We start from the raw sequence: 22,145 nt of genomic DNA, 5'->3' as shown, positions 1-22,145 counted from the left end.
ATTTTTATTAAGTTGCTTACTTTTATGGTCTATAAAATAGATTGTGAAACTGAGAAGTACAGAAATTAAATGCCTGGAACAGATATGCTAATCCACATATTGTGTCGCTGACTGAAACTAAGACCCAAATACTGCTTTAGGGTCACCTAAATACTAACAATACTCTCAAAAAATTTCTCCCACATTAAGTTAAATAAATATTATATTGGGAAGATGACTTTGACTGACATATGTTATGTCACACAGATATGACTGGCATCCTATACTGTGTCAGTTTTTTAAAAGATAAAAAATTCTTCAGGTGCTGTGTACAACAGTAGCTCCTAGACAGCAGATGAATAAAGACAGAATGGTAAATGAATGTAATTATTCCTTTCTAAGACTAAAGAAGACAGTTGAATGTTATAACAGTGTTAAAAATCTTTGATTGGTTGGCCTATTTTTCCTCTAACATGATCTACTGTAATACTGCATGTCAAAGACTCAACTAACCAAGTGCAATATCACTAACCCTAATGGAGTTTTAATATTCCTAGTCTGAAATTATTGACTAACTTATCCTTATCGATCAAATCTGCTGAATCAGTACCCTTCTCAGAATGTTTGCTAAAAGGATAGGTATCCAAGGGCTATTTTTTTTCCCTTTCAGCAGTCTAGTTTTTTAAGAAATTGTTTTTGTAATTATATTTCAGAATAATTACACTTGTCTAAATACAGAGCATCATGAGTACCTGTAATAGAATTAATTCATATGTATTAGAGAAACTAGCCAGTATTTGAACATCTCAAGTCACTCTCAAAAACTGCTAAACACCAGTAGGCACACTGCTATTTGTCTACACCTGATGATCTTGAGAGAATGAAATCTGTATCACTTACTTTTCGTTGCTTTACAGAATCCAGTTTTACTAACCAATATGATGCCACTTTTGTTTTATGGTACTTCCAATTATCCATTATCTATAGTCATTTGAAAACAAAAGAAAAAATAAATGCATATAAAAATAATCATAATCTGACATTTCATTCACAGATATTCACAATTTTAACATATGGATTGTCTAGAAGATCTCTGTGTAAAAAGATTCTCTCTAAAATGAAGTATCTTCAAATTTATGTTGGGAGACATTTGCCAAGATATGTTCAGCCATTCAGTTTAATCCTTCCATCTTTAGTACCTGGATTTTGACAGCCATACTACAAAGCAGATAGAAGCCTGTCTTGACTGACACAGTTGTGATTCCTTCAAAACAGCACTATGAGTTCCATAATGCATAACAGTTTCTTTGTTTCATAACGGACATTAGATAGACATCGAAAATATGTTTTCTATAAATGATCATTGTTGTTGAGCAATATTTTCCTTTTACGATGTCGGCTAACAAAATAGCTTAAACTGTGAGCATACATTTTTACTATTCTATCTTTGTGTTCTATTCCAGAGCTATGGCCAGTTCTGCTTGACAACTAATATACAATTACCTCTTTACTTCCATGATAAAATATTTTCCAACAGAAATTGATTAAAGCCAGATGAATTTTAAAGAGAATTTTGCAGTAAGAAATAGCATTTACAATCATCCTAGTGCTCTATTAGAATGCACCACTAGATGGAGCGCATTTACACACACACACACACACACACACACACGTAGATAAATATGCATATGCTCTTGCATTTCTGAAAGTAAAATTAATGAAGAATTTTATTTGTAGTTCTGAGAAGGGAAACCAAACATGCTACTTACAAATGCTGTCTTTTAAAATCAACTCAATCAACCATCGATACAGGACAATTCCTTTCCACTGTGATGCGTTTGCACAGACTATTGGAGACTTAATAAAAACGTTTCTACAAATTTGAAAGCTCACAGAAGAGAACAAAGGACATTTCCAACTGGATAAGGAATTAGCCCGATGAATTTTAACACACCGTGGGCTGCTTACTTACATCAGAATACAGGGTTAATTTAAATGACTACATCCCTCTATATTTCTACTAAATTGAAAAAAACCTCTCTACTTTTTTCTTTCCCAAGCTTACATTAGTTTCTTTGCAGTAGAGATCAATAAGAGATTTAAATACCATATATTTTTTCTTATATAGCTGAATATTAGATGTTGCTTTTTAATTCTCCTTCAGATCAGGGATTGTTTCATATATCAAGTGATGAGGCTCAGAATAATGTTGGATGTGAGAAAATGCAAGCCAGCAGGCTATAGGAGCCAAAAAAAGAGCGTGAATTGTGATCGTTATGACTAGCAACCTCCCAGCATACCTCTCTGTGTTCTCCAGTCAGCATATTCAAATTAAACATGTCAGGATCTGCACTAACAATACCAGATAAAATATAAACTGTTAATGAATTGTAACATTATTCTTAACTTACTTCAAAGTCTGAACTGTCTCCATGATGAAAAACTGATTTTTCCTAACCTTTCTGATAGTTTCTCATATATTTTATAAAGGCATAAGAATGTTTTCAGTGCTGTTTTTTTAAGGTCAGAAAGTGTGCAAAGCTGCAAGCTTTTGAAATCTTTGAATTATCCTGAGTTATGGAAGTTCTAAGGCCACAGGAGCTCATGAATCACAAATTGAACTTTCTACTTTCTTTCATTCTAGCAGCATAAACAGTAAGTATCTAGACTGTAATTCTTTCTTATTTATAGATACTTACTTCTTCTATAATTAATTCTGATTCTTCGTCTGTTTTTCCTGGAAACTTCATTCTCATGTCATTGAAAATGAGTAGAGTCTCTTTTGTCAAAGCGACTTCTTGCTCTTTAGTTTTCTGCTGCAGTAAGGACTCACTCTAAAAACAATATTAAGTAGAGGAAAAAAAATCAGGCATGATATTAGATTGTCAGATGGTAACAAAGATATTTCCTTGATAAAAGAAATTTTAAACAAGGAGATATAGAACACACTTGAGAAGTGCACAGACATAGTATCTGATACATATCTGACGTGCATATATACCTTGTATATTAACCCATCAAGGTTTACTTTCAGTTGTAAAGAGATGCAAGAAAAGACAAGTTTGAATGCATGTTTGTTTGAAACAAGGTAAGAAAATATATATGATAGATATTCATAATGATTACCACTTAGAATTTAAATTTGAAACTTGAGATAAATAAGTTCAATATAATTAGAAGAAATTCTCATTAAAAACTTCATTTTAGGCCTGCACAGCAACAAATTTGAATTAATATTTAACAGAAACTGCCAGTTATATGACTTTGTGCAAAGTCTTCAAGGAAACATAAAGCAGCAAAAATATTTTAATCACACTCTGGTCCATGGGTTTCTGGCATTGTCTTCAGTTTTTTAGGATATTGCTTAATATTTACAAATCCACTTTTGATCATAACCGCTATAATAATACATCTGTAATTCCCAAATGTAAATCACAGAATGACTTGGGTTGGAAGGAACCTTGAAGATCATCTATTTCCAATCCCCAAGAACAGGCTGCTCAGAGCCCCACACAACCTGGCCTTGAGCACCTTCCTCTAGGGATGGGGCACCCAGAGCTTTTTCTGGCAGACTGTGTCAGTGCCTCACCACTGTCCTTGTGAAGAATTTTTTTCCTAATGTCTAGTCTAAATCTCTACTCTAATTTCAAACCATTATTCCCTGTCCCATCACTGTTAAAGATTTCCATTTCTCCTCTTCAGTATTAGAAGGTTGCTATAATGGCTCCTGCAGCCTTCCCTTCTCCAGGCTGAACAAGCCCAGCTCTTTCAACCTGTCTTGATAGGACAAGCTCTCTGACATTTTTGTGGTCCCCCTCTAGACCCATTCCAATAAGTCCACGTCTTTATTACATTGAGGCCCCAGAGCTGAATGCAGTTCTCCAGATAGCTCATTCTAAACTTGAGTTTTCATACGTTCAGTACGTTTGAATCTTACAAGCCTCCAAAAATGACAATATACTCCTTTTTTCTTGCCTGAAGGATCAATAAACTAATTTAACATGGACAAATTATTTCTTCTTAGTAGGTTCTAGTTTGTCAATTTCAATTTTATTTTAGCAGTAATATATAGTATATTCTTCTTAGTTGCAAAAATAATTATGATCAGAGTTGCATTCACAATGTAGTGCTAAATTATCAGTAGTTCTTATCAATTTTCTAAGTAATTTTATTCACATTATTTTAAGAAACACGACTTAAGCTCTATTACCTCACATAATTGATCTGCATATCAAGATCATTTCTGTGCTAGAGCTTTCTCAATGAAAAATAAGTATAGTTTCTTGCTCATGGTAAGAAATTAGACCATTTTTTACATCATTCAGCAAGAGACTGCTTTTAATCTTTCAGTAATTTGTATTTGATATAGAGTCAATGTCAGTAGAAAAATCTATATCAGCCCTGTCTCATTTAGCTCTTAGAATACATCTTGATGATAAAAGGGTACATTTTAAACTTGAGATAGCTAATGTGATAAAACAACACCTTTAACACGTTGTGATGAAGACACAATCTTAATGTCTTCCCAATTCTATTAGCTGACTTTAAAAGACAGAAAACCATGCTAAGAAGTATTTCACGAGGTGTCAGCACACAATTTTAAAAGGATCCTTTTTCATCATTTAGACAAAGCCTCACAGACAAAACAGACAACGTGCATTCTGTTGGATGCATCTCTACTAGAGATAGTAAATACCGTGAAGCAACTTAATTAGCATTACAAAAGGATTTCTGACAATCAAAGCACACCACAGGAAAGAAAATCTGCAAGTGTGGGTAACAAATGCCAATACTGCCCCATCTCCAGATAGGTTATTTGGGTGATGAAATATACAGATCAGACACTAAAGTATGAATTGAAACAGAAAAATGCAAAAAAAAAAAAAAAAGCATGGTTCAGAAATACACTGTTATCTTACAGCTACACAAATTCTAAACAGTTAAAATTCTTTGATTTTTTTTTTTTTTTTTTTTTCTATTCATGATTTAGTTGGACCACCTGAGTAAATGTTTTGTTTGCCTAACTCAGGGACAGGCTTCAAAAGGAAATACGTGTCTAGACCTGTCTTTCTAGATATCTTACATTCCTGAGTATCTCTCAAAACAGAATTTAATTGATGATAATGCATCACGATTTTTGAAATTGTAAAAATTAGTAACATATTCATTGAACTTCACAGAAATTGAACATTTTTGAATGTTATCTCACCCCTGAAGAGTTTACAGTTCCCAAGCTGGATGTCTGACAGACTCTGGATGAAGATGGACTGCAATTTAAAGAACGAGACCTATTCACTGAGGATGCACGCTGGATTTGCAGAGATGCTTTTGCAGAGAAGGGACGATGCTCAGCTGCATGTGACTGCATAGACAATATTGATATTGAGCGAGGGCAGCTTACTGAACGCCTTATTGGACCTGTAGATGATGATGAGGATGAATGCGATGGAGATTTTGTATTTTTAATCGAAGGTTTCCAGTTCATTCTACCTGCAGACAAATGAAAAGTTTAACAAGTAGTTGCATCATTTAAGACCCATTTTTCCATCAGTAACTAACATAAAACTAACAGATGTGTACATCCATTAAAGTGTCACATATCTTATATGTAGTAGTCATTCATGTCAGATCTCCTAATAATGCACACTTTATATACTCTATTAGAACATTTATTTCTTCTTCCTAGTCACCTTTAATCAGGTAGACTCAGCCCTCTATAATGTGCATCAGATTTAATATGGAGCACATATTTCTCTACAGGTTAAAAATTGTGTGGGGCTGCTACATTAGGCTTCCTGAATGGAATAATATGGAAGAAAGAATTTGGTTGCTGGAGCATATATCTGTAGACCCAGCTTCTCCCATCTGCTCTTACATAATTGTAAAACTTTTTAATTCAGTCTAAACAAAGAATGCTAACATTAAAAATAAAATTTTAGAAATATTTGTGTAATAACACAATGAAACTCTTCTCAAAATAATAAAAGAGCAAAGAAAAGCATTTACAACATTTCAACTCAGGTGTATCTTTCCTTTTAGCAATCTTGTAAAAAAATCCTTTTTAAAATAAAAAAAAAAATCATTAATTTAGAAAAGATTTTAAAGAAGAAATGAAAAAAACCCAACAGTATTTAACTCTGAGTTACGAATGCTAATATATTCTGAAATAAGTGAAGCATTTTATATAATTTCTCATGTATGCCAGGCTTAGCTAGAAACACGATGATTTAACTTACCTGATCGTTCTGAAGGTTTATATTTATTTTCTTCAAGATCATATGATACTTTTTTCTCTTTTTTCTCATTGTGATCTTCCTTTTCAGTTTCATCTCCTGACCCTGACATACTGCTACCACTATCACAGCTGCTATCACTACTGTAGTTCTTAAATTTTCGTAAGGGTTGTGCAATTTCTGGCATAGAACACAAGGGCTAAAGCAAAACAAAACAAGACACACACACACACACACACACACACACACACACACAAAAGAAAAAAAAAAGAAGAAGAAGAAGCAGAAGCAAAGAAATTAATTTTCTTCATAATCCAAAAAGAACAGAAGAATATTAGATTTGTGAGTTATGAAGGTTCATTTGTACATACAAACTCTCCCAAATTTGACTTGAAGATTTGAAGATTTTCCTTAATTTTAAAATAAAAGCTTGAGCAGCTCATTAAACTAATGACAATAATCCCAAACTTTCTCACACAAATAGCAGCATAATACAGTAAGGTGAAAATGTCATTTTATTTTATTTCAAGGACAATTTATACTACCCAACATACTGGATTAAAGTTTAAAAGTCAAATGATACAGAATATTATTTACAATCAGTTGCAATCTAGTATTTGCAATAAGTGAAGAAATGTTTTGACAATGATCACTCTGAGGTAATGAGGTACACCAGGGAACTTCAGCTGGTTTACTTCTGAAAGAGCATTATATAGAAAGCAGGGTCTGGAAGGATACAGCAGGCTACGTTAGGCATCTTTGGAATCCCATATGTATATGGGATTCAGTGTCATTAAGTAATTAATCACATGCTATTACCAAGGGTAACATGAGATAAAGAGCAAAAAGTAGGAGACAGTGTTGCAAGAATGGAAGTAACAACAGAAAATTTTCCTTCTTACAGCAGTCGTGGTGCAGTCAACAGAAGCACAATGTCCTCCATTACATCTATCAACCTAAGAAGTCTCATACCATCCCTTTTTTCCCCCTACATGCTTTCTGACCATTAACTCCCATCTATAATAACTGATGGCTTCATCTTCCTAGTTGTCTAATGGACAGCAATTATGTCTCACATTAAAAAATATTGTAATTTCCAAACACAGTTTGGATCAGCATGAAATAGAAAAGCTCCCAGGATTCATTTAAGTTTTAATAGAATGTAATGCACAAATGTAAACTACAAAGGACAGTATTTAATAACTAAACACAAGCTACCTAAACTTCTACTCCAGACAAGGAAGGAAAGAGATTCTGTTGCTAATTTAACAGTGATAGTATGTTTATGCAGGCTCAAGCTGTCTGGCCAGACAGCTAAGGAAGAGTTAAAGAAATATTAAGAATAAAGTGATATATCCCACAGGGGAAAACCCTGGCAATTGTTCAGACTACACAAGGAGTATTATGATGTCTACCTACCAGCCAAAAGGACAAATTAAGGTGTCTCAACAGTTACTGATTTCTCAGAAATAGCTATCCTAATAATGAAATAATACATATCATGGAAATATATTTATTAAACATTCCCGATGTTATACAAGAAATAAAAAAAAAATCCAATCAAAAATCATGGATTTTAAAGAATATCTTATTTCCACTTACCATATGTATATTCCTAACACTTTCTATACTGAAAAATAATAAGAACAGCCTGAACAAGACTTCACATCAATTAAACAAGAAGAATAAGAAGAAAGGTCAAAGAAATTACAAAAAGAAGTAATAACAAATAAAATCCAGATCTGGGTTTTAATTCACCACTTAAAATAAGAAATAGTAAATTGCTTAGCAATTCTAATCAGCTTGATTTTCCCTCATTTTGTTTGATTGAACTCATTTGATTCTATAATAGAAGAATTATAATAAAATTTCCTCTAAAGTATATGTATTTATTTTATTTCCTTCGATCTTTTTCCTATGCAATACGTGCGATGTAATAAACACAGGACTGTAAACCTTCCAGTATGCAAGTCTAAGGTGCCCTCTAGAGGCCAGAAATTAAAAAGACATTTTCAGAAAATATTTCTCAATCCATGTAGAATTCAATAACGTTTTTAATTGCAGACAAAATTGCCTTTGCTCTGGAAGACTCTCAGCTTGTTTTCAAACATGAGCACCTAATTGTATTCAAATTAAAAAAAAGGAGAGTGAGAGAGAGAGGCTGAAATTTGTAGCAAATACGTTTTGTTTCTACATGCAAAGATAATTTATACAAAGACACACCTTCTATCCCTCAGTTTTATGTATGGATATAGAGGAAAATGAGGGAAAAATGTTTTTCTCTCTTCTTATTATTGCAGCTATTTAGATTCCCCATTGTTTCTTCAAGGAAGGGAGTGTGCCCAAGGCAAAGTGTGATTTCCTGAGCACTAAAGATTTAGGGAAGGCAAGACTTTCAAGAATCTTTACCAGTTTGCAGAGATACAGAGTGTGTTTAAGGCAAAGACTCAGTTGAACTGCGTGCACAACCAGAAAGTGTTATGCTAAAAATAACATAGATTCACTTTAAAATCAGATTTTGGCTCCAAGATATATCGTATGATGTTTTTAGCAAGTAAGAAAGCTGCGGATACATCATGATCATAAATAATCCTTTGAGCTTCCATAGTGCCTCTTATCCCATGATCTCAAAAATCCTCAGTGGTACTAATTGACTAAAGATCAAAGCATTCTTTTGAGATAATTTGTGGATATAAAAGATGATTTCACACACTGAAATCAAGTAGTCTCTGGTAGAACAGTTGTTGCCATACCCAGCAATTTCTCAAAACAGCTTAGAGAGAAAAAGAATACCACAGAGTTAAAATTTTTCATTTTTCATTTCATTTTTTAAGCAAAATACACAGGCTAATGGGAAGAGGAAGAAAGCATCCACCAAGATCAGCTAACTAAATTCCCCAATTAAAATCCTCAGACCACTTTTTTATAGAGAGAAATAAAAAAATGCTATCTAAAAGTCAAATACCTTAGGTCCTCGCTGTCTGGTGCATTTTCCCATTAGTTTTTCATCATCTATTTCACACTGCTCCAGAAGATCCAAAATGTCCTCCTCCTAGAAATAGGAATTTCACTATGATTAATTAAATATGGCATATGCTATTCTTCCAAAGTTCAAGTGCCAAGTGATAGGACTTTGGAGTTACTTTGTTACCTATTCCTGAAATAAGACAACGAATGCCTTCAGAGTAGGATTCTCCTTTATCTCTGACTGTGTAAGCAGACAATGAAGCCGAGTTTGGGGATGCCTTGAAATAGTGGAGCTGGTTTTATGATATCAGTTATTCTAATCTGTAAAAGTGCACAATGGGTTGGGGACATTACTGGAGGAAGAAGGAGGCAATGACCAGCTCATAAACAGTTTCTGCCAAGAATAAGGCTGAGGATTGGGGAAATGGAAGACAGCGAGCTTGTCTCCACCCTGGCCCACTGCAGTTCATCCAAATTCAAGGTTCTAGACCACAAGGTATACAAAGTATAAGATGATGGAAATGTTATCAAATGTTATTTATTACCCATCACACATCATAATCATGAAAGTAACCTGCAAGGATGTGAATTCCAAGAAAAATGACCTCAAGACAAGACTTCTATGCATCAGTACCTTCATTCTTTTTAAAGGGTTATTCATTTCCCGCTGAAGTGAAGCAGCTCTCCCAGCAAGAAATGTCTGGAAAGCAGTGGCTAACAAACTCTCATACTTTTCAAGTAATGATTTATCATCAGGAGGGTAAATTCGCCTGAAATAGGGGAAAAAAATTAAATAGTATCTTCTACTGATAAGCATAGTATCTTCTGAGCTACTTTTCAGACTTGGAACAAAAGTCACGCAGCTAATTCATGGTAATGCATATGTATCCCATCTGTAATTATTATGCAATACCATATCATGAGACATATGCTCCTAGCAATGCTCTCCAAATCTAATTTTAGCTTAGTGAACACTTACATGTTTAAACCAATAATTAGCCAGCAAAAAAATCCCATGCAAGCCATTCTGGAGATGTATAGGAACACAGCTTTGCAATACTCTCTGAAATTTCAGTGAGTCTGAATACATTCAGGTGTAAAAAGTTCATGAATTAATTAAGTACTGCATGTAAAATTCATTGCAACAAAATAATTTGTATTAGCAACAGAAGTACAAAAAACAGTGAAAATCTGAGCAATTCTTTGAGTTAATGGACATAACATAAAGATTGAATATGTGCTGCACTTGAATGATGGAGATAGGATACTAACTTACAACATACTGTAATGAAAAACTCAAATTAATTCTGCCTGCACTGTGCAAAGCATAAGCACTATTTATAAATTAATTGGCAATACATGACTGGTATGTTTTGGATGATTTTTTGTGGAATTCATACAGTGCTTTCTCTCCTTTTGCTTTACAGACTTCTCATTGGAAAGGTTTTATGTTATGATTTTGTAGCAATGGCAAAAGAACAATCTCATTAGACTCAACTGGAAGGTGGTTCAGTTTCCATAAAGTACCTACACAAACTCTAATCCAGGTGTAGTCAACATTTTTTACAGTGTTGATTCCATTGCTGAAAATGTAGCACAGAACAATTATGTAGGTCTCTCCAAAAGCAATGCCTCCTATGTATTTCCATGGAAACTACACCAAATACAATGACCACAACAGCACTATTTGAAAGAGAAAAATCTTAGCTACAGAACACTAATTTTCAACACAATCACCAACATTAGCTATGCATTTTCACCAGCAATGAACAACAGTCTGCATTCCACATGGTAATAACCTGCAGCAGTAGAGGTGAATTACTGTCACTGTCACCACTGCTGAAACACATCACTCACCACCTCAGTGTGCTCAAATCCTCTGTTTGGTCTCCATAAATGTTCAGCAGGCACTGATGGATGCCAGTGGGTGCCACATTTTCCACATGGAGGAATTCAGTGTTACCCCTTTGCTTCATTTGCCCTTTCATGTCAGACACCAATTTGTCAGACTTCTCCTCTGCTGCCATCCGTCACATGGCAACAAACTGTAATGGGACATTGGTGGGAAGGTTCAACCTCTACTGCCACCCCACCAACATCCACCTCTGATTTTGTGGGTCAACATAATAAAATGGGAGGCATTACTTTCAGAGCTGCCCTCATTCTTTAAAGTAAAAAAGGTATTCACTCTCACAAATACACTGTTCATAGGATTAGGATTCAAAAGTTGTCTGGACATAAAGATTTCTCTAGATTTTCATTCTGGAAACAATATGAATCCACACAGCAATGCTAGCATGCAAAATTTCTATGATTCTGTGGCAATGCCTGAGAGGAACTAGTCCTGCTCTGCAGACGGACATCGCGAAGAGAAAATACTACTTAGATAACACGTCTGAATCTCTAGCCAAGATTACTTCTCAGGCTCTGCTGACTCTCCAGCATTTTGTGAACATGTGATATTATGAAAACACAGTGCTGCTCAGCCCTTTTACACATGCACATTTTCACGAAATGCCACTTTACTTTTTCCTAAGAAAAAATAGAAATGTTTGCATTTTTATTGTTTTAGATTAACCAAAAAGCTTAATAAAGAGAAGATTTGCCTCATTTTCAGTCCAGAGCTGAATGAGCAACCTGAAATGGGATCAGTTAAAAAGTTAAAGTTATTAATAAACCAAAATGTATTAAAAGCATTATGATGTTTCTCCTTCTTCTCATTCAATTAATAAGAAAAGAACTGTTTCATTGTGTTGGGTGTTGTTTTTTTTTTTTATGTACTAGCTCACCTTTACATGTGTCAAGAAAAGATATAATTAAAGCTGGGAACATTACAAAGATGTAATTTTTTTTTGTAAGCAAAGATAATTTGTCAAAAAGAAAAAAAACACAGAAATGTGTGTTTAAATAAGAACTTTACTGGGTTGTATAGAGCATCTGCTCAAAAAGCAGAGATGAAGAATAGCAGTAAATGCATTCTGACTAATTCAGAATGAAAGATATGAACCCAGACCTCTTACATCCCAGATGAATGTTACAAAGATTGGGTGAATGTTCCCATCATCTCTTCTCAGTGGTGCTCTGCTCCTTTTCACCAAATATTCATTGCCTTGCATTCACTTCTCATGAAGCTAATGTTAAGAAATAATAAAAACATTGTAAAATAAATGCTTATTTTCTGGCCAAAACCAATTACAACCAAGAGAAATATGAATGTGATAGAAGCACAAACAAGGCTTCTGAAGCATCATAGAGAACGTTCAGATTTGATATTTAATTCTCTGTAGAGTAATGCAGGAATATTAACATCCTGATACTATCCCACCCCAGAGAAAAGAATTGCCATTTGTGATTACAGAAGAAGTCTATAATGAAAATCACGCTTCTTGGTACACCGAACATGAACAATCACATCTATCGAGCAAATGTTTTGCACAAACACTGGAGTGACTGATGTAATGTAAAGTAAATGCATGCAAAAATACAGAACCAGAAAAAGACCTAAAAAAAAAAAAAAAAAAAAATTACCTGGTCTAATCTATGTGTTTTCTATCAATACGTACTTATCTTTGTCATAAAATTATTATCTACCACAAATATTTGTTCCCTTTATTCCCAACAATGAATGCATTAAATCTTCTGATTGATACAGCTCACACAGTTACCTGTAGTTCCCCATGTGCCTATTTTCATGCTCTTCTTTGGAAATCTGTTTGCGTACTTGTGCAAGTCTTTCCTTCTATAAATCAAGAAAGTAAGACAATTAAAACAAAGATAATGTAAGTCATGGGCAAGAAACAGCATTTTTCTTTCCTACCAGTTCTTCTTTTCTCCTTTCCAGTGAGTGGCGCTGCTTTTCCCAGTCTGAAGAACCTGGCAACAGTTTTTTCATTGAGCCTTGACCATACAGTCTCTTTTGAGCTTCAGCTTTCTGCTGGGCTAAATTTCTCCTTTTATCACTTGTTCTGAATCACAAGGGACATTAAGGTACATCAATCCACAAAGAATGCTTTATTAAGAACTAGAAAAACGTTTATTCTCTCTACAGAACATTAAAGACCTTCTATAACAAAATACGTTGCAGAATATATCTAGCACATTCACTTAAATAAGCCCCCATGCAGGTTTTGATAGCTAAGTAGCAGTAAGAAGAGTACCAGCACCATTTCTCCGAACTCAAATCAGAGCATGAAGATTTACTGCCTTATCAAGCATTGATTATTGACATAATGCAGCTGAGTTGAAATTCACTTTCATTTCAAGTAAATCATCTGCAGCTTTCAGTTGTTCTTGTACAGTTTATGATACACAAATGAGTAGTCAAACACTAAGAATTTTTTTTTTTAATATTAACTTTTATGGCTGCCAATCTTCACACATTAAGGTGTGCTATAATGACACTGTGTTGAAATTTAACACAGAAGTATGGTAGCAGGTATTTTCCTGAAGTTTTGATTTTCTTCACCAAATTTCAACAAGCAGGCTTTCTTACAGAGGGGTTTGCCTTATGACTCTGCATGAAACTATTGTCAGAGCAAACTACACTAATACTCTCACTCTGAGATCTGTTTGAAAAAGCATCTAAAAGGCATAAAAATGACTATTACCACTTCATTTCTGGAAAGAACTTGAACAGGAATAAAAATTAAATTTGAGCTTTTAATAGCAAAACTCACAGCAAGAGAACTATTTAAGTTTTTAGTATTTGAACGGGGAAAGAAATGTCACACTCTACTAGTCCAATTAAAAACAAACAAACAAACATGCAAACAAAAAAAGAAAAAGGAAAAAAAAACAAAAAGAGAGCCAGACTGAAGAAGACAAGATTACCTTATGTTGAGAAGTTTTAATGCATTTAGCAGAACACCCTTTTTTACATCATAGTCTATTTTTTGGTCAGTTCCAAAGCTTGGGGCTCGGTTAATCTGGAAATAGAAAAAATAAGGAAGAAAAAAAAAAAAAAAAAAAAAAAAAAAGGAATGCTCAACTTCATTAGGAACTTATCTGTTGTAACAGGAAAAGACATTCTATCAGATATCACAGAGAATAAGAGAACACATGTTGAAATGCTCATCTCGGATTGTATTTCTTAAATAATTAGAGAACCAAGCATCATCACAGAAATCGGGAGACAGGAGATGTACCTCTCAGACATCAACTTATCCAGACACTCAGAATGAACCTGACTCAAGTACTGGCAATTTAAATCCAGTTTAATGCATTCTTAGTTGCTGTGGCTAGAAATCTACCACAGCAAGTGCTGTTAAGTACATTATAACTATGTGCTGTACTATAGGAATCCAGCACAGGAAACTCTTTCCTTGTTCCTAGTCTGGAATACAGTTCTACTCTGAAAAGTAACAAGTTGTAAAAACAGAAATCAGCATGAGGTATGAAAACATAAATAAATAACAGAATGAGTTACTTAAAATCTAAGTGCAGAGCAAGACATCATAAATGTTAATATAAACATAGTGGAAGAAAGGAAATGAAACGAGGAGACTTCACCAGGCATCATCTAACCACTGCCAAGCTCTAGAGCCCCTGCAGAACAGCTTTCAAGAAAGCTTTGAGGGAGAATAAAGTAAATGCATGAATGATTCAAGGAACACCTTTCAGGCTTGTATAAAGAGGTATACATGAGCAATAGGTGCTAATAAGAGGCTGGAATCATGCTGATTGTGAATGAGCAGTGCTGGTAAGGAAAAGGACAGACTAACAGCTTCAGAAATGAAAACTAATGTCTTGTATCCCATGCAAATGAGAAGTGAAACACAACATGGAGTACTATGATTCAGTCCAACAAATACCTAAATACACAAATAGCTCACTGAAATGAAAACAAATGTAAAAATCAAGCCCCAGCTTCTTATTCAGAAGAAATGTTAGATATTGTACAATATGATATTCTGTATTGAATTTTTGACTCCATAGTAACATATAGCAACTAACAATATTTGGCTTTGAAATGCTTTTTTCATGCATCAAAAACAAGTAAGCAGACAGAAATATAGCTATTAAAACTTCCAATCAGTTAATTTCTAGTATTTTACTAGAATCAGCACACTGAATCCTTAAATTCAATTAGAATGCAGTTAAATACGAAAAATTATTTGAAAAGTATAAAATAATTTATAGTCTCTCTCCTACAGAGTGAATGTTGCCAAAAATAAGCTATTCTGAACAAAACCACACTGACTGTGCTTAATAAGCAGAAAATTAAGGTAGGGGTAAGAAAGATGTAAGAAGGCATTTAAAATGCTGTTCTGAAACCAAGCGCTACTGGGAAACATTACACTATCACCCTACTTAAGGCAGACCTTAAGCAGCTGAAATGCTACTGTACTCAGAACTGGAGCACTACTCTGTGATCTGCAGAGGATCGTTGGTGTTTGTTTTTTTAATACACAGTTCATGACTAAAGATTGAAATCCTGACCCTAACGTAACCTCAGTCCTGAGGAATAACCAGAGGTAAAAACAGTGATCCAGTTCTGGATGGCTGCTGCAAACTTGTCTTAGTGCAGTGTTTCATGTAGCAGTAGATCCAACACAAAATCTAAGCAACTGAGTACATTAGAAAGTTAATACAGAGAAAGCAGGTGTGAATTTAAAGTCAGCTATTCCATGCTCACTGCATGTGTGGATATTTGAACTGCCTTTTGATTTAGTACAACTACATGCAAGGATGCTGCATTAACAAACCTTTCTTTTAAATTTCTCCACCTGTTCACTATCTCTCCTTTCTCACATCAGGAAACTTCAGAAGGCAGTCTTGACAGCTGACCTTAAGTATAAAGCCTGCTTATCACCCAGTATAGATGGAAGATGAGACATTTCTAAGATCAAACGATTTCTGCTGGGCTCTGCCAGAGGGACACAAGCATGCATACCTAGTGACTAGAATCTGAATACTTTATTCAACTTCAATACAGGTTAAATGTCAGAAGAAATAAGTCTCTAAGGCCATATTTTTATACTGAAGCACGTTCAGAAACAAGATATTCCTATTCAATGTCATGTGTTAGGCTTATGCTACACTTATTGGATAAACTATTACCAAAACTTCAAAAGTCTGATGCATATAAGAATACACAAGGGAAAAAAAAGAAAACAAAAAAAAGGAAAAAACACACCTGTATTATAAGTACAGTATTCCTTGGTATAGACTATTGAACACAATGTTTCTCACACATTTTTATAATGTCACAGTTTTAACTATCTTTCAGTTGTATTAGTAGTAGAATTAAACTCTCCACAAGTTTCTAATTTCCCAAAACCAATATCTTCAACTTTTGCTTCATAATTAAAGTTTCACTGAGTACAGCACAGACACTTAATCAAAATACTTGTGAGCATAGCAGTTGTGGAGCACAGCATATTTTGTAACTAAACACTTGTCAGCAAAGGACTTCATACCTGTCATAGTTAAATTAAGCAGTGTAAGCTGAAGCATGTAAGGCTCCCCTCTCCAGCTACATTTGCAAAACATACTGATTTTTAAAAAATGAAACTTTGTAAATGCCTAAGATACTAACTCCCCCGCCATCTTCATCAATACCTGGGAAAAATTTCACCTCCTTATGGAAACAATCAAGAGCATTTCCATCTCTACCAGTATAGAGTAGGAATAGAAATACTCCACTTCTCAATAAAGAGATTACATAATGACATCAATAAACCTAAAATCAATGGAAAAAAATACTACATCTTTTGAGTAACAGGAATTTTATCCCCACTCAACCTGTAGGACAGCATGTTTTGGAAAGGATCAAATTCTCCATTAAGACAGTGACTCTAAGAATAGCATTTTTAAAGAAAAATGAAATCTGTAACCCATAAAAACTCTACTGCATCAGATGAGATGCTGTTACTGGTTACAAATTATGCTGCTGACTGAGATGAAGAACTCGATCTCAAGCGAAAGATTATATTTATGCAGCAACTTTATGAACAAATAATTCAAGCATCAGTTAAGCGCAACGAGCCAAGTAACGTTCACAATGAAAACTTGTGAACTAGATAAAACTAGGTTTAGAGATATAAAGGGAATACAGAACAGAATCTGTGAAATGTAAAACAAACCAGTTATGGTAAAAATGGGAAATGATGTGGAACAGACGGCCCGAGGGACGCCAGCCGCGGACGCGGCACAGCGCCGCTCAGGGCCGCCCGGCGCCACCAGATGGCAGCGGTGCGTTTCCCTGCGCTCACTGCTATGGAAGGTTCCGGAAGTTCGGCGGCATCCCGGGGCGGGAGCGATACGGGGATAACGGGGAATATAAAGAGAAGTCATCTCAGGAAAGCAGTCATTGTAGTGCCGGACAGTTGATTTCCTATGATAGTTTATTAAGCTGGCTTTACAACAGAACGGCTCCGCGAGCTATGGAAAGCAGAAACTAGATTGACCATCCTGGTCTCGTCTTGGCATTTTTCCCACAGCGCTGGGAACATGCAGAGCCTTGTGATTAGTACGTGTTCCCTCTGCTAGGGAGAGCACATCCCCTGGGGAGCTTCGGCAACAGGGAAATGGTGGAATGAGAGAAGAGTGGAAGGCTGGAGAAGCAAGAGCTGTCTGAGAAAAAGTACTGTATATAAATACCTACATTTTTTGCACGTCGTGCATTATTATTTACATCATGTGCATACACACTAGGTATACATTATTATATCTAATACATAAATACGCAATGTATGTTTGTTCAGTATTACACCACATATGGTCTGTATATATATATATATATATATATACGTGTATATATATATATATATATATATGGCAAATATGTTACGTGTGTGTACATACACACATATATACACCCTGCGTGTTTGTTCTGAGAGTGCTGCAAAAAACACAAGCAGAGACAATGAAAATTTGTGGATGAGTGCAGAAACTGACTACATTCTGACATTTGAAATTTCTCTTAGCTTAGATCAACAGCTGGCAAAATAAGTTAAAGGATATCTGGATTATCAAAAGCAGAAGAGGAAATCATTGACCTTCTACATTAAAAAGATAATAACAACCAAGTACACAACTTTTCAAGTCCTGAAGTATTCTGCAGCAATCCAGAATCCAAAAGCAGCATTTATTACTTTGCCAGGTTCCTCCCTCACAAGCAAGGAATCCGGGGATTCTCCTCTGAGACTGCCCTACAGCATAAATAGTAAATCAGAAACCCCCAAATTTTGATATTTCATGTAAACATCCAAGGAGATAGAAGAGTGTCCTTCATAATGGATTCACCAAAGAGTTTGATTCATCATCTCTCCTAGAAGAGAGTTGCTACAAAGTTAGATGAAATGCCTACACATAGCAACTTCAGTCATTTAAATAAGAACCTATGTGCAAACTACAGAAATTCTATAGATGGTAATCTGGAAAGTGCAGAGGTAAATCAAAGGGATTGCTGGACAAAAAGAGAAGTATATGTAGTACAGATGAAGTTCATTGATTTTAGCCAGCACATCAAAGCCATTGAGTATGCCTGTATCTGTATGGTAGACAGTGAGCTAATTTATATTTTTCTAACTAAAATTATACTGAAACTCTAAGAGAAACAAGCACGACAACTGTTGACAGTTTTTGGACCAGTCAAAAAAATTACCAGAACCATCCTTATGAAGGAAATCTATGCAGTACTCAATTTCTATAAACTTCAGCTACAATGCACCTGGAACAATTGGATTAACAGCCCATTTCTCATTAAAACTTCCAGAAACATTTAAAATGCAACATTCCTCCAGGAAAACAGCCTTATGTGAGTCTCTAAAATCAATGCAAAGCAGTGTTCCCATACAACTGTTGCAGAAAAAAAGCATAATCTATTTACTCAACAAGAGTACATTCTGCAAGGCACACATTTTCTTTGGAAGTTTTCTTACGTAGACATGGATTCAGCTGGGGCTTGGTTAAGTTTACACTTAAAAGTTTACTTTACATTTGTTTATAGGAGTTTACCTCTAGAAGCCATGGTTTTAGTTTTCTGTCCAGCAGAATATCAAATCCCAGGACTTCAAAGCAGACGCTGTCACTTCCTGGTGCTTGCCCTGGCCTGCACATGCGATAAGCATGAAGAACATGTGGCTCTGCAACTATGAGAGTCTTCACTACTAACTCCTGTAGGGATTTTTTTTCAGAAAAATTTATCAGGAGATAAGTTTTTATATAGCAAACTTACTTCTTCATATATTTCATTCTTTTATAGATACTTCAGTAGAATGTAGAAGATTTTTAATACCAAATAAATGTTCATACTGAATAACAGATACTTTTAATAGCTATAAAAACCATGACTATATTTTCCATAGTACATTGTTCTTTTTAAGATAGTCTGTAGTCTCAATGCTAAAGTTTAATTGAGGTTAAGGCATAGCATAGCCAACCTTATTTCATTTCATGGCATAGCTTCCAGTATTCTCAGAATCACATTTACAGATAGTGCCTAAGCTCTAACAATCCCAGTCGTATTCCTCACCTAAAGATGTCTGTAACACAGCCACTGATCTGAATGGTGCAGGTTCCAATCTGCTGATATATGCAGTGCTGAATACAGTTTTGTAAATATTCTCACATAAAATTTGTTTAATATGCTAGAAAAGCACATTTGAGAATTTAAATAGAACTGTCTGTATGCATGATACTATTTACATGAATAACTGGCAGGACTTATGTCCCTCAGACAGAAGAAGTCCAACATTAACTTTATAATCAAATTCTTGAGCTTAGCCATTTTAATCTTCATTTACAGCATGTCATTTGTGGTGTCTGGAGTTATAGTTAATAATGTTTCAAAAATAATGATGGATTCTGAGTAAAGCGATGGCATAAGTAATACATTTTCTAAGAATGATCCTTAAGGAAAATATAGAAAAGTATATTAGTTTCATCTTACTGAAATATCATTCCAGAATTTGGAGACATCAAGATTATTTGTTTCTAGAAACTCAGTAAACCATTTGATAGAGCGTTTACTTCCTTTGTCTTCTGTTTCATCCCGTTCAAAGTGTTCATTATGTTTATTCACAGAGTAGTTGGTCAGATGCATATACAGTTGGCTCTGAAAATACGGAGAAAAGAAAAAAAAAAATTAAATTATAGAATGAACAATTATAAAAAATTAAAAGAAAAGGTTAAATCAATAATGACATGGTCTAACATTTCATATTTGCAAATACATTATGTGCAGGTTTAGTGTTTCTGGTTCTTGGAGATTTCACATACTGAATGTTGTAGCCTTGTTATATAACCTGGGCCTATATTTAAGCCAGTTGCAATAGTAGTAGATGTGCTAATCAACATCTGGTTAGATAATATACCTGCCATTTTTACAGGTGTGTATGTAAAAAATTCCATAGAAACGTGGAAAGCTACTGTCATAACTTACAGAAAAATTACACTTCACAAGAAGCAAACAACAAAGATGGTACTTTGAAGTGCTAAAAAACACTCTGACATCTGTTTCATAGACAATCCCACATTTCAGTTTTCACTGTAGTTTATTTATGAGAAATGTTCTCATTATAGCAATACTTTAAAATATCTCCTATATATAAAATCATCTGTCATGTTGCTATCTGCCAGAACTGCTCATTTTTGAGTGGCTGGTAGCCATACATTAGAGGGAGATAAATTTCAAACTATGCATTACATAAATGAGTGTTTCTTAATGTAAGAAAATAGCAATTGATTTATGCTACATTAAAAAGAACAAAGCCTTTAAATCTCAATTTATAAATCATTTTATATATATATATATATATATATATATATATATATATATATTTGCATCTCTTCCACTACAAGTATTAACTCAGCTTTCCATGTACACTATGATGACAGTCCACAGAGACTGTTGTCTGTCATATTTCATTCCTTGTTTGAGTGATAGTTGATGTTATAAGCTGGCCATAAGCTTTCTGTTCCAATTCCTTTTTGATCAGACAGACAATAGACAACACAAACCTTCTGCTGTCATTTATCTCACTACACATACATTTAAGAAAAATGAATGAAATTAAAAAAAAATACCACTTAATTTAGTTGCAGGCTAGTTAACAATAGCACTACAAGCAATGAATTTCTCACATGGCTTCCAATTACGGCTTTGAGAATGATTCAGAAGCCTATTATGGTATTGAGTATTCTTTCCACATAATTAAATTATTTCAGAAAATTTAATTGTTTTCCAGTTTAAAAAAAAAAAAAACCCACCCTGAAAGTGTTTTTAGAACATGAGTTAAACACATAAACTAATCTTTAGTTTGAATTCATCTGGAACAGTGTCACTATGGAACAATGTCATTAGCGACAAGCCAGGTTATTTCATACAATAGACAGACATGAACAGTTGCAAGATCACAGAGAAAAGTGCTTGTTCTGCTGCTCTGTTCATCGACTCAGAGCATATTTCAGTGCTGATAACACTGAGATTAGTAACAATAAAAACCACTAAAAGCAAGCTGTTCCAAATATAGTACTGGAACTTTTCCAAATGCACCATTTCTCCTGGGATTCAGATTGTACCTGCATTCTTCAAAAGAACACTACTTTAAGTGACAATTAGAGTTAATGGCTCACCATACATTTTCTATTGTATAATTACACTGGAGCAGCTCTAAAAATATATCACTCTGGAAAAGGAAAGATAAAGAAGCAATGGAGTACAGAGTGATGTATAAGAAATTTAAATCCACTGATGATGCATCAAATCTAAGTCTTTTCATGATTGCCATCTGTACTTAGGTCTGTGCCAGAAGAGAAGGATTGCACCTCTCATCAGCACAGGATTAAAAGCATCCTTTAGCATGTCCTTTACCATTTTCTTGGTTCTCTGCAAGCTTATAGGCAGCTTTGCTGCATCATCCTAAAATTTACAAGTATACTGGGTAAACATTAAATGGGTGATATAATTCCATGCTTCTTTCCCTGCAGAAGAAGCAGTCACTTACAAATGTCAACAGATTT

At 34.6% G+C, this 22,145-nt stretch overlaps 1 protein-coding gene across 6 annotated transcripts in view; it reads right to left on the bottom strand.

Moving 5' to 3' along the window:
• Positions 1-22,145, bottom strand: part of TTLL7 (tubulin tyrosine ligase like 7) — a 75,758-nt gene that overhangs the window by 14,063 nt on the left and 39,550 nt on the right. For all 6 annotated transcript variants that reach the window (XR_014885313.1, XM_085231999.1, XM_085232001.1 and 3 more), the window contains 11 exons: positions 20,074-20,238; positions 19,140-19,298; positions 14,010-14,104; positions 12,997-13,144; positions 12,845-12,918; positions 9,814-9,949; positions 9,178-9,264; positions 6,216-6,411; positions 5,189-5,469; positions 2,679-2,813; positions 880-960 (listed from right to left, as the gene is read on the bottom strand). Coding sequence is in view for 5 of the 6 variants with exons in the window: in XM_085231999.1 (XP_085088125.1) it covers positions 880-960; positions 2,679-2,813; positions 5,189-5,469; positions 6,216-6,411; positions 9,178-9,264; positions 9,814-9,949; positions 12,845-12,918; positions 12,997-13,144; positions 14,010-14,104; positions 19,140-19,298; positions 20,074-20,238 (1,557 nt within the window). In the remaining variant the exon portion in view is untranslated. The remainder of the gene's footprint in view (positions 1-879; positions 961-2,678; positions 2,814-5,188; positions 5,470-6,215; positions 6,412-9,177; positions 9,265-9,813; positions 9,950-12,844; positions 12,919-12,996; positions 13,145-14,009; positions 14,105-19,139; positions 19,299-20,073; positions 20,239-22,145) is intronic.

The sequence above is a fragment of the Meleagris gallopavo genome, chromosome 10 (assembly GCF_905368555.1).
Source record: "Meleagris gallopavo chromosome 10, MGAL_WU_HG_1.1, whole genome shotgun sequence".
NCBI lineage: Eukaryota > Metazoa > Chordata > Aves > Galliformes > Phasianidae > Meleagris > Meleagris gallopavo.
Note: the sequence above shows the minus strand (reverse complement) of the source record. Positions and strands in the feature narration are given on the sequence as shown.